This window comes from Mus caroli, chromosome 12 (assembly GCF_900094665.2).
Source record: "Mus caroli chromosome 12, CAROLI_EIJ_v1.1, whole genome shotgun sequence".
NCBI lineage: Eukaryota > Metazoa > Chordata > Mammalia > Rodentia > Muridae > Mus > Mus caroli.
The window spans coordinates 112,514,785-112,527,118 of record NC_034581.1 but is presented as its reverse complement, the minus strand read 5'-3'; the positions used below and the strand labels follow the sequence as shown (position 1 = coordinate 112,527,118).

General features: G+C 41.3%; 1 protein-coding gene across 1 annotated transcript in view; it reads right to left on the bottom strand.

Annotated features, from left to right (window-relative positions):
* Positions 1 to 12,334, bottom strand: part of Rapgef5 (Rap guanine nucleotide exchange factor 5) — a 194,075-nt gene that overhangs the window by 110,466 nt on the left and 71,275 nt on the right. The window contains exon 8 of the mRNA XM_029484349.1: positions 5,299 to 5,372. Within this exon, the coding sequence (XP_029340209.1) occupies positions 5,299 to 5,372 (74 nt within the window). The remainder of the gene's footprint in view (positions 1 to 5,298; positions 5,373 to 12,334) is intronic.

The following is a 12,334-nucleotide window of genomic DNA, read 5'->3' as shown; positions in this document are numbered from 1 at the left end:
CAGCAGAAGCCTGCACCACTCTGCAACGGCACATGTGGCTTCCCACAGGATAGGCTATGTCTAGTAACACTTTCATACGGACACAAGCAGGGGGCTGAAGGTATCATCTCCTGGCCTAGGATACCGGGTTGCAGAAATCCAGTGATGCTCTAGACCAGTGTTTTTCAACCTTCCTAATGCTGTGACCTTTTAACACAGTTCCTCATGTTGTGGTGACACCCCACCACCACCACAGAATTATTTCATTGCTGCTTCATGATTCTAGTTTTTCTTCTGTTATAAATCATATTGAAAATATATGATATGCAGGATATCTGACATGTGACCCACGGGTTGAGAAGCACTGATGTAGAACATCACTGTGGCCCATTTAAATTTTCCTTTTAAATCCTTTATCATCCTAACCTTCCTCCTAAGGGCATAGTTCTTGTTTGCCAAAATTTTAATGGTCCCTATAATCTGAAATGATGCTAAATAAATGGAGCAATCATGAAGATGTGTTTTTAGTCAGTGCAAGAGAGGGCAGAAGGAGACAAATGTCATCAAGCACCTTGTGGGGCTATTTCTACTTGCAAATAATCAGCCTTCTTTAAATATTATATTTCTTAAAGTGGTAAATGTCTGGTTTCTGGAGAATTCCTCTATGCTTACATCTGAGACTTCTTTCTAGTCCATGCTGCCCTCCGTGATGCACTGTCTACTGCTGAAGGGGATATGCTGGCGCCCCATAAAGCCTCAGACAGAGTCCATGGTAATACATCTCCCTCTTCACGATGTCTCTCTCCTTCCTTTTCTCTTGCTCCCAGTGTGGCCCTCTGAGTACCAGGGGGAGTGTGTGCGTGTGTAAGTATCAGGCAGAGCAGGAGCCAGCTGGAAGCACCAGGAGCTAATAGACAGAACCTGCAAGGGTTCTAATCCAAAGACCATGAGTCCCATGCACACACAGCTCTGTAAACAACTGTTACCAGTGTCAGCAACATCGGATAGATGACAAACACTGGCTCTATTTTAGTTTTTATAAAAGCACAAAGAAACTCTTCATCTCATGATGAGGATCCTAAATACAGACCTTTGTGTGTGTGTGTGTGTGTGTGTGTGTGTGTGTGTAAGGAAACATTTTTATCTGAGCCAAACATATGGATACATGAATCAAATATTTGAATTTCAAATAACAAATGTTATTACTTTAAAAAGTATGTTTCAGATTAATTAACTCATACTTATTTCATGTTTTCTAATTAAAGAAGAAATATTGCTGCCTTGATTTTCCAATTTCCATTTAATTTTTTTGAGGTACTAATATTTTCATGAGATAATTCTGAAGCACTCCTTATAAAATAAAGACTAGAGGAAAGTTTTCAGAGACGTTTATGGGTAGCCCGTTATTCCGTGGGGGTCTTTTCAGCCTGGAGAGATCACACATCCTCCACGGTTCATAAGATAGTGAACTTGAAAATACAACATAAAACCAGATGTTCTCTGGGGTCCCTTTCACGGCTCTGTAATTTAGTAATTTAATTCTAGAAACCCATGAATTTATTAATGTATTTTGGGAGCTTTGTTATGGACAAACAGGCAAATAACTGACAGCCCTTGATCTAGACTTTAATATTCATGGTCTATTTAATTTATCTATGTGAAATTAATTATAAACAGTTTACCTAACACTGCTAAGCCAGAAAAAAAAAGAAAGGATTAATGTGTAACTGTCAGAAGAATTATTTAAGAGCCTTATTCCAAGGTCTCTTTTGGAAGAAAATAATTCTCTATAATGTATAATTAAAGCTCTTTGTATGGGTTTCAGTAGGAGCAATGTTACAAATGCCAATGAAAAGTCTGTTTCCTCTATAAATGGAGTCATAACATGTGGGTCCACTCCCTTGGGGCTGAAAATGAAATATGGACAGGACTCTCTTAGGAAAGGATACATGGAGGACAAAAAAGCAACCTTCCCTGTGACAAAGGTGGAAAAAAAACAGTTTCACATCTGAAAACAAGGACTGCATTACCTTAACAGTAAAATTCACTTTTCTGGGCCTGAAAGATGGCTTAGCAGTAAAAGCATTTGCTGCACTTACATGAGGACACAACTTCAAGTGCCCAGTGCTCATGTTAAAAGCCAGGTGTGGCTATGTGCACAACTATGGCCCACCCCAGCACTGTGAGGTGAGTGTGCACATGCACGCATACACACACATACATGCACACGAACACGCACTTGCACACATGCACAAATATGCTTGCACATACACGCATTCACACGTGTACATGCAGAAGCACACACACACACAGGCATGCACATACACTGGCACACATACACACACACACACACACATACTACCACACATTCTTTCACACACACAAGTCGCTTTTGCTAAAACAGTAAATCACAGTGTAAAAACTGCTATCAAGAGAAGTTAACCAAGTGTTTCGTGAGAGCATGTTTGTAATAACAAGCTTCTACAGCGCAAATGCTACTGAACATAAATTCAGCATACGCAAATAAATTCTTACTGATTACTGCATAATGCATCTAAGTACATTAAAGATTAAGCTTGGAGGAGAAATTCACTATATAATTTTCTGTCTTTAGGTTTTTGTTCTTGGAGATAAAGGTCTATGGACCCAACAAGAGCCTCAAATTGTCTATCCAGCCACAGATGGCCTTGAACTTCTGATCCTCCTGCTTCCACCTTCCCAGTGTTGAGCTATGCACATCACATCAGTTTATGCAGTGTTGGAGGTTGAAGTCAGGACTTCCCGTATGCTAGGCAAGCCGTCTACACAGTGATGTTCTTACCATTGCTCCCCAGCTTCTTTTTTTCTTTACTCCCTTTTTCCTTTCTTCATTTAATACCCAACTGCCACCTAATTTTGGTAAGATTATCTGCACGTTACAGAAATCAGAAAGACTGTCTTCACAGTGGTAAAAAGCAAACATTTTGGAACAGGCTACTTTGGTCAGAAGCCCAGCCCACTATGTACTAGCTCATATGTAAAATGGTGGTAAGTCTACCCCTGTAGGACTGGTTTTAAGGTTTTACTACATTATCATCATCTTCTTCTTCTTCTTCTTCATCGTCATCATTAACAACAACAACAACAACAACAACGGGCTCAGAAAAGTGTCCACTGTGTGTATGTGGGGTTGTGGGTTTTAGCACTCACACTGTCACAGAGAAAGAAGAGGGGCCCTAGAAGAATCACCTTCCCCAATGTAAGCAGCTAAAGGAATTCAGGTAGCTTTGTTACAGAAGCAAAATTCTTACTATTCATTTTTTAAAAATTAAGTTTATGTGTACCTATCTGTGTGTGGGTATATGCACATGAGTGCAGGTGGCACAGAAGTCAGAATTGGGTAGCTACTGAGCCATATGTCCAGCCTGGAGAGGGAGTTCTTAAACCTCACACTATGCTGCTTAACATTGCACACTAGGACACTGGGTTTCTGAGTTTTTGTTTTCTTGCAGTGTTGCAGATGGAACCCAGGACCTCATGGTAGGCAAGCAGACCATCTCTGAGCTGCACGCCCAGCCTCTGCAGGTGTTTTTACAGGGCTTCATTCTGACCTCATTAAAAACAGGCATCTCCATTTTATAGAGTTGCAAACCTCACATACTAGATAGTGTACGGCACAGTGGGTGCTACCCCTCACCCCACCATACCTGACTCTATCAAACATATCCTGCTCCTTTCTCAAAAATAAATAATTAAATAAATAAAACACAACGGAAAACCTATGTAGTAGAATAATGCCCATTTTCTGGTGATAGGTGGATCTTACTCCTTCATATGCCCAAAGATTTCAATAGCTATGGGGCATTCTCCATACTAATATATTTTATCCTATACTGTGCAGGGGGCATGTCTGCTTGCAGCCTGAAGTATAATTTCAATATAAACTTAACTTCAGTATCATTACCATTATAATAAAAGAGTTCATTAAAACATTATAACCTGTACAGCCTTGATTGAGAAAAGCTAAAATGGTTATTCTAAAGGCAGTCAGATAACTAGGCTGAGTCTTCAAACACTTCATTTTAATATAAAGTAAATGGTTGTTGACACTGGGGTATCTGATCAAAGTCTTGTCCATTTGTGATTTAGCTCTTAGGGATCAATAACATAGGATCTCTGGCAGGTGACACATGGGTGGCTAAAGTATGTCTGAAAGCTCCTCTTCCACCAGCTTGAAGAAAAGTCCTAAAGGCTTATGCCTGGCTGTCTATTATCTATATACAGAGAGAGGGGTGGGAGGGAGAGAGGAAGAGAGAAGTGGAATCTACATATTATTTTATCTATCTATCTATCATCTATCTATCTATTTATCTATTTATCTATCATCTATAGATACAGAGAGGGGAAGGAGGTAGAGAAGTAGAATCTATATATAATCTATCTGTCTATCTATCTGTCTGTCTGTCTGTCATTATCTATAGATATAGAGAGAAGAAGGAGGGAGGAAGATTTGAAACCTATATATTATCTATCTGTCCATCTCTCTGTCCGTCCGTCCATCTATCCATCGATCTATCTATGGAAGCATTCTTTTTCTAACAGTCATTCTGTAGTAGTCACCATTTACCTGAAGAAGATACAGCCCAAGATCTCCAGTGAGTCTCTAAACTTACAAACAATACTGAACTCTAATTTTACATACATATGATTTACTTCTGTTCATAAATTAAGGAGAGTAAGAGATTATCAACAGTAACTAATAATGAGAGAACAACTAACTCAATATACTACAATAAAAGTTATAAGAATGTGGTCCTTTTGTTTTTCAAAGTGTAATGAAGTCAGTCACCCGTCTGTGATGATGTGAGATGATACAACAGCTATTTGATGAGAAGAGAGATGTAGGTCCTATGGTAGAGCATCAGGCTTTTAGGGGAGGGTGGATTGAAGAAACCCTGCAATACCCTGACAGTTGACCTGAGAACCAAACAGCTATCTAGTGACTATGGGAAGGAAGTTTATGCCAAACAAAGGAAAAATTGAATCTTGGGTTGTATAGAACTGGTCTGCTCAGAGTGACACACAGTTTAAAATACACAAATTGCTTATTTGGGGGACCTTTTTAACATGTTTGGGCAGTAATTGAGATTAAAGACAGTAATATCCTGGATACAGGAGGAGTCCTATAAATAAAATGGACAATGTCTAAACTAAACTCTTTACTGCCATGAAAATGAGCAGTAACAGACCCCATGAGGCAAATCTGTCTCACTGTGAACCCGCACCCCGGTAGGCACCCTCATCTGAGAAGGTACAACACTGTGGTAGAAGCCATCGTACCTGAGGATCGGGACCGTTGTTAGCCTCCGTCATGGTTACATGCTTGTCAGCGTTTTCATCATCTTGCTCAATTGCTTGAAAAAAAAAATAAAGACAGACATACATGGCGTCATGAGAAAATGTTTCAGGAAGGTTTCTCCCGATAACAACTTGTTAGGAAAAAACAATGCTAGACCCATAAAATGCAGATACAGCTCAGCAGGTCACACTGGGCGTTCCTCATGAGCACTGTGCCACCTACTAAGTCAACAACAGCAGGAATGTTAACTTCAGTTCTCTCCAGCCCACCACATCCTGCTCCATTCTTTCAGTATTGTGCTTTACTGAAGGAACTGTAGTACAGGCCAGCGTGTTTACTCATTTTCATTGAGAGGAGAATTTAATAAAAAAATTTTTATGGAAGATTGAACCAGGGGCTTCACCTGAGCTATATCACAGGTCATTTGCTCTTTTCTTTTACTCTTTTTAAAAGTTAAAACAGCATCTCATGAAAGTTCTCAAAGTAAACCTCATACACTGGATTCTCCTCCCTCAACTCACAAGTAGCTGTGATTATAAGCTCTGTCTGTCTCCCTCTGTTTCTCTCTCTCTTTATCTGTCTGTCTCTGTCTGTGTGTGTGTGTGTAACTGGTGTTCTGGGTAGCAAGATAAATGTCTTATTACAAAAGAAACAATACCCTATGCCTGAGTTACCTGGCACATCATCACCACAAAATCCCAAACTTTAGACTCTTGGGTTCACTTCTCCCTTTCCTCAGCGCCTTCTTGTCAAATGGGTTTTTGTTTGTTTGTTTGTTTGTTGTTTTAAGATTTATTTATTTATTATTTATATGAGTATATTGTAGCTGTCTTCAGACACACCAGAAGAGGGCATCAGATCCCATTATAGATGGTTGTGAGCCACCATGTGGTTGCTGAGAATTGAACTCATGACCTCTGCAAGAGCGGTCAGTGCTCTTAATCACTGAGCCATCTCTCCAGCCCCCTGTCAAATGTTTTATCACTCTATCCTCATGGCTACAACAACCTCCTACACAAAGCCCTGGTTCCAGACTCTTCTTTATTTGATTCAGTGTGGTGCAACTGCTAAAGTAGTCAGTTTCAAATAACTGTGCCAAGTTCTGGCCCTATCTTAGAAGTCTACTCACTACTGAAAGGATTCCTCCCACTCTCCAACCTCCTTGGAATTTCTATTCTCACACAGATACTCAATAAAAAATATAATGTATGGAACTCTGACCCAAGCTTCGTGATTGGATAGCTTTTTGGTAAGTGTAACTGTTCAACTGAAAACAAATGTGGACAGAGTACATACTACATGCCTGGCACCTGAGTTCTTCTCACAGGCAGGGCAGAGAAGCTCCACAAGTATGAGGAACAGTCACTCACAACTACACAACAATAAATATAAAATGAAGTGAGGGCAGAGGAGATGGCGAAGTGGGGAAAGTCTCTTGCTACCAAACCTGAGGACCGGAGTGTGGTTCCTGCAGTTTGTTGTTGTATTTCCACAGGAATGTCATAACAAGCCCCCCCCCCCACTTCCCCAAACATATACTCTAAATAAATTAATGTAGTACAGTCTTTTAACTAAGGTAAGATGAAAAGTCATAGAAGAACAACTGTGAAAAGGCAGCAGATCCACTGGAGAGATCCCAGTAGCCAGAAGGACATGGGTGAGACATACTGAGAAGACATACTGACAGATGAGCTAGCCACCCATGGAAGGACACAGTGATACCTGATGAATCTGGAGACAGTACAGAACATGATAAATTTAGCCTTGAGTCAAAGAACATGGCAGCCATTGAAGAATTTATAACATTTGATGCAGATGCTCTTAAGTTCTGTTTGTGGATGGTAAAAGAGATCATAGCAGCAAGTGGAGACAGACAGACCAGTCAGGTCACTGTTACAGGGACTGTCCCTAGAAATGGGATGACTTAGGCCAGGGAGGCAGCAATGAGAAAGATATACATGGAGGACTCAGGTTGTACTCTTAGACAGAATGAATTCCACCTGATGATGGCCTGAACGTGGGAGGGAGGTGCAGGAAAAAGAGATGATGGAGAATGGATAGTCAGTGAAGGTCTTAGCTGATCTCAACAGAGCCTTATGGTAGCTGTATCATTCCTCCTTCTCTCTCCTTTCCATCAGAAGGACACCAAATGCCTACAACCTCTGGCCTTATCTGCACTCACAGACTCAGTTTGCATTAGCGGTGGACTTATAAATATTATGCTTTCTGCTGAGCAGTTTTTAGAATAAACCTGCTTTTGCTTTTGTATGACTTTTGTGCCTGCCATGAGGCACTTACCAAAAAACCCACCTATAGAGCTATGCGTACAGTATGGCCTTATAAAAGCAAACTCTTCTGAAACTACGCTATAATCAACAGACCTAGAGAAGCCAAATAACAAGGAAGGCCCAAGGAGGATGACTGAATCTTTCTCAGAAGGGGAAACAAAATAAATATTGGAGGTTGGTCTATGGAAGGAGAGAACCGGGTAGAAGGGGGTAGGGAAGGGAGTGGGGCTAGAGGGAGAGATCATATGTAGGGAAAGCAGGGAAGAGAGAAAGGAAATCAGAGGCAGTATTGGGGGAGGGCAATCTCTAGGACATGCCAGTGACCTGGGATGGGGAGAGGGCCCTAAAGGGTCTATGGGGGGAAACTCTAGCTGAGACTCCTAGCAGTGGGGGATATGGATCCTGGAGTGATCACTTCCTGTAGACAGGCTGGGCTCCCAGAGGAGGGATAAGGACAGCAACCTACCCTCAAATGCTTTGACCTAAAAGGTATCCTGCCCACAAGATGTACAGGGACAAAGAAAGAGCAGAGACCAAGGGAATGACCAACCAATGACTGCCCCAAGTTGAGACCTATCCCATAGGCAAGAACCAATCCCCAACATTATCACTGATATGCTGCTGTGCTTGCAGACAGGAACCTAGTATAACTGTCCTCTGAGAGGTTCCACCCAACAGCCAATGGAAAGAGATGCAGAGACTCACACCCAAACAGTAGATGGAGATGGGGAGCCTTACCATAAGAACTTTTATCCTGGGAGAAAGCTAAAAACCGCATGAATGGAAGTTTCCTTTATCTGAAGACAAACAATTCTTGGGCAATTTGTGATTTATTTATTTTCTTTCATTCTTTGAACCTTTATTCTAGATTAAAAACTTTGAAGTATTTTGGCCAATAAAGTCATGCTTTTGTAAAACTCATGTTTCTGGGGGTTCAGTGTTCCTTTTTCTCGTCTGAGTCAACCCAGACACACACCGTTAGGATAATGCATAGCAACTGATTATTATTTTAAGTCAGACAGAGCTAATACTGATTTTTTTCTAGAAGTGTGTATGACACACACATATCACACACAAACACACACAAATAGTTCTTTTGAGGGGAGTGTTTCAAGAGAGGGTTAACAACCCTAGCTGTCCTGGAACTTACTCTGTAGACCAGACTGGCCTCCAACTCACAAGGATCCACCTGCCTCTGCCTCTCTGCTGGGGTTAAAGTTATATAGATTAGCAAACATGCAAACAGAAAGTTTGTCCCCAGCACCAATACTACATCATTTACTCGTCCATTCATTCATTCACTCATTCACCCACTCACTCATTCATTTATTCATTAGCTCACTTATTCATTCATTCACTCATTCATTTACTTATTCATTTTTTCATTCATTCACTCATTCACTCATTCATATTGGGGATTGATCTTAGGGCCTTCTCTACCACATCTCTTTATCATCAATATCACATTTATTTTCATATCTTTAAAGATGCCAAATATCCATTGTCTGGTAATACATTTAAATAACAGTAGAAGTTACAAAAATAGGCAAAGTAAGCAACTTACCTAAAGGGCAGCCAGAGTGTATCTACATCTATATGCCAACGGATAAAGAAAAGAGACTATCCTATTCCAGCATATAAATAATCTTAGTTAAAAAAAAAAACACACACACACAAACTAATCTTAACTTTCAGGATGCATTTAGCCTGTGGTCCATACACATCACAAGAACAAAACTTATTTATTCTGGACTTTAAAGGACTTGTGCTCACCATTGAAATCGTGCACTTGAAATACGTAGTTGGAACATTCTAGCAATCCTATAGTACATGTATATTAATGTCAAAGAATGCATTAGGAGACAACTTTTCTCTTCATGACTCCTAATAGTGAGGTTAATGGCAAGAGGAGGAGGGGGCAGGTTGTTTAAATTCTGGGTTCAATTTTTCTCTTATCTGATCAAATAAGGGTAGGTTGGGGGAGAGTTTCTGTGCAAATATTGATTCTGGGACAGTGCCCTCTAGCAGGACACGTACACAGGAATGACACTTCTGGGACCAGAGAGGCTAGAAGCCTTGCCTTCTGCCAACACAAACCACCCCCTTATCTCTCCACACACAGAATTTAAAAGCAAGACACGGCCTTTGAAAATGACTCCTGGCATAACAAAAACACAAGTAAAAGTCTCAGAGTGTGTACTTTGAATAGTGAACATTAGAGGCCACATGAGAACTAACAGTATGTGTGAACTACTCAGCACTAATTCACATAAGAGTATTTAGTTTAAATGTGCCTATTTGTAAATTAGTCAGGAGGGATCCAGAGCTAGGGCTGATAGCTCCCAAGGCTCTTCCTGGCTTACTGTGATAGCACTTATTTTTTTCCTTCTAACTTTTCTTTTAGACCATCATGCATGAGTCCTTGTTTATATCATTCTCAAACTTCCCTAAGCACTCCCAATCTCCTTGCATGTATCCCCAAACTCCTTCTCAAATTCATGGCGTCTTCACTCTTCTTACACATACACACATATATACATAAAATATACACACACATACCTACACTACACAAACATACACACACATAAACATACACACACATAAACATACACACACATAAGCATACATACAGACACACATATATGCACACATATACATGTACACACTCAGACAACACATATACAGACATTCATACACATAAATACACATACACACACACATGCATACACACATTAGTACATACATACACATGTAGACACATATGCACACATATACATGCACACACTCAGACACACACAAACACACATATATATGCACATATACATATATACGTAAACACATATACATACACATCTGCACACATACACATGCACACAGATACACATGCATACACATACATACACACATCTGCACACACATATTCATACACATATATACACATACACACATACATACACATATGCACACATACACATGCACACATACATTCATAGACATACATACAGATACATACACATGTACACACAGACACAGAGACACACATACAATTTATGAGTCCATGTAGTGATGTTTGTATTTATGTGTTTCTGGCTAACCATCTGGGATTAGATAACCAGTCTGAGGGTCATACCTAGTGAAAGCCAATTCTCTTTGTCTATCTCACAGATGATATAAACGTAGTAGCTATTGATTGCCTGAAACTCTTCATCTTAGGTAGGGGCTAGTGACACTTTCCCCATCCATATACACATGTTAATTGGTGTTCTCATTATGTAACGATGTGAGGATGTTTCCATCATGCATTGTTGGTTGGATTGCAAACTAGAGGAGCCACTTGGAGACCAGTGTGGATAATTTTCAAAAATCCAAAAGCAAGTCTACTATATGCCTCAGCTACACTACTCCTGAGCATATCCCCAGAGGACCTGATATCCTACTCTACAGCTCCACGCTCAGCCTTGTTCACTACTGCCCTATTCGAAATATCCAGGAAATGGAAACAATCCAGATGTCCCTCAGCTGAGAAATGGATAATGAAGATGTAGTACATAGACACGGTGGAATTCTATTCATCTGTCAGAAAAATGAAGTCATGATCTGTAAGTAAACAGAGAACTGGAAACAGTATATAAGTGACGTGACCCAGACCCAGAAAGACAGTGCTGCATCTCCTCAGGGACAAGCTGCTGGCTTGCTCGTGTTCCTTCTTTCTTTCACATTTGCCTTTTAATGTGTATGAGTGTTTTGTCTACATATATGTATATGAGCCACGTGCATGGCTGGTATTCTTGGAGGTCAGAAGAGGGTGTCCGACCCCCTGGAACTGGAGTTATATACACTTGTGAGCCACAGCCGAGTGATGGAGATCCAACCAATGCTCTCTATAAGAGCAGCCAGTGCTCTCAAGCACTGATCCATCTCCGCAGCCCCACAGAGCAATGTTTCTCTCCAATAACTTACTATAATAGATGTTAAGGCAAGTCTCCTAGTGACTCCACTAAAATTACTTAAACCAAAAGTATAAATGATAGCCTCTTGTTTTTAAATTCTTATTTAATTTTTGTTCGAGGCAGAGTCGTGCCACATTCCCTTAGCTGGCCTATGTAGCCCAGGCTGGCCCAGAACTTCCTATATAGCCCAGGCTGGCCCAGCACTTCCTATGTAGCCCAGGCTGGCCTCTGAATCAGAGCAGTGCTCCTGCTTCATCTCACTGATGCTGCAATTGCACTGTCCTTCTCCATAACTTTGTAAAGGTAAGACCTATGCTCACAGGGAGCACCTGCACACAAGGGTAGTGAGCCTGCACACAGGAGTAGTGAGTCTGCACACAGGGGTAGTGAGTCTGCACACAGGAGTAGTGAGCCTGCACACAAGGGTAGTGAGCCTGCACACAGGGGTAGTGAGCCTGCACACAGGGGTAGTGAGCCTGCACACAGGGGTAGTGAGCCTGCACACAAGGGTAGTGAGCCTGCACACAAGGGTAGTGAGCCTGCACACAGGAGTAGTGAGCCTGCACACAGGGGTAGTGAGCCTGCACACAGGAGTAGTGAGTCTGCACACAGGAGTAGTGAGTCTGCACACAGGGGTAGTGAGCCTGCACACAGGAGTAGTGAGCCTGCACACAGGGGTAGTGAGCCTGCACACAGGGGTAGTGAGTCTGCACACAGGGGTAGTGAGCCTGCACACAGGGGTAGTGAGTCTGCACACAGGGGTAGTGAGTCTGCACACA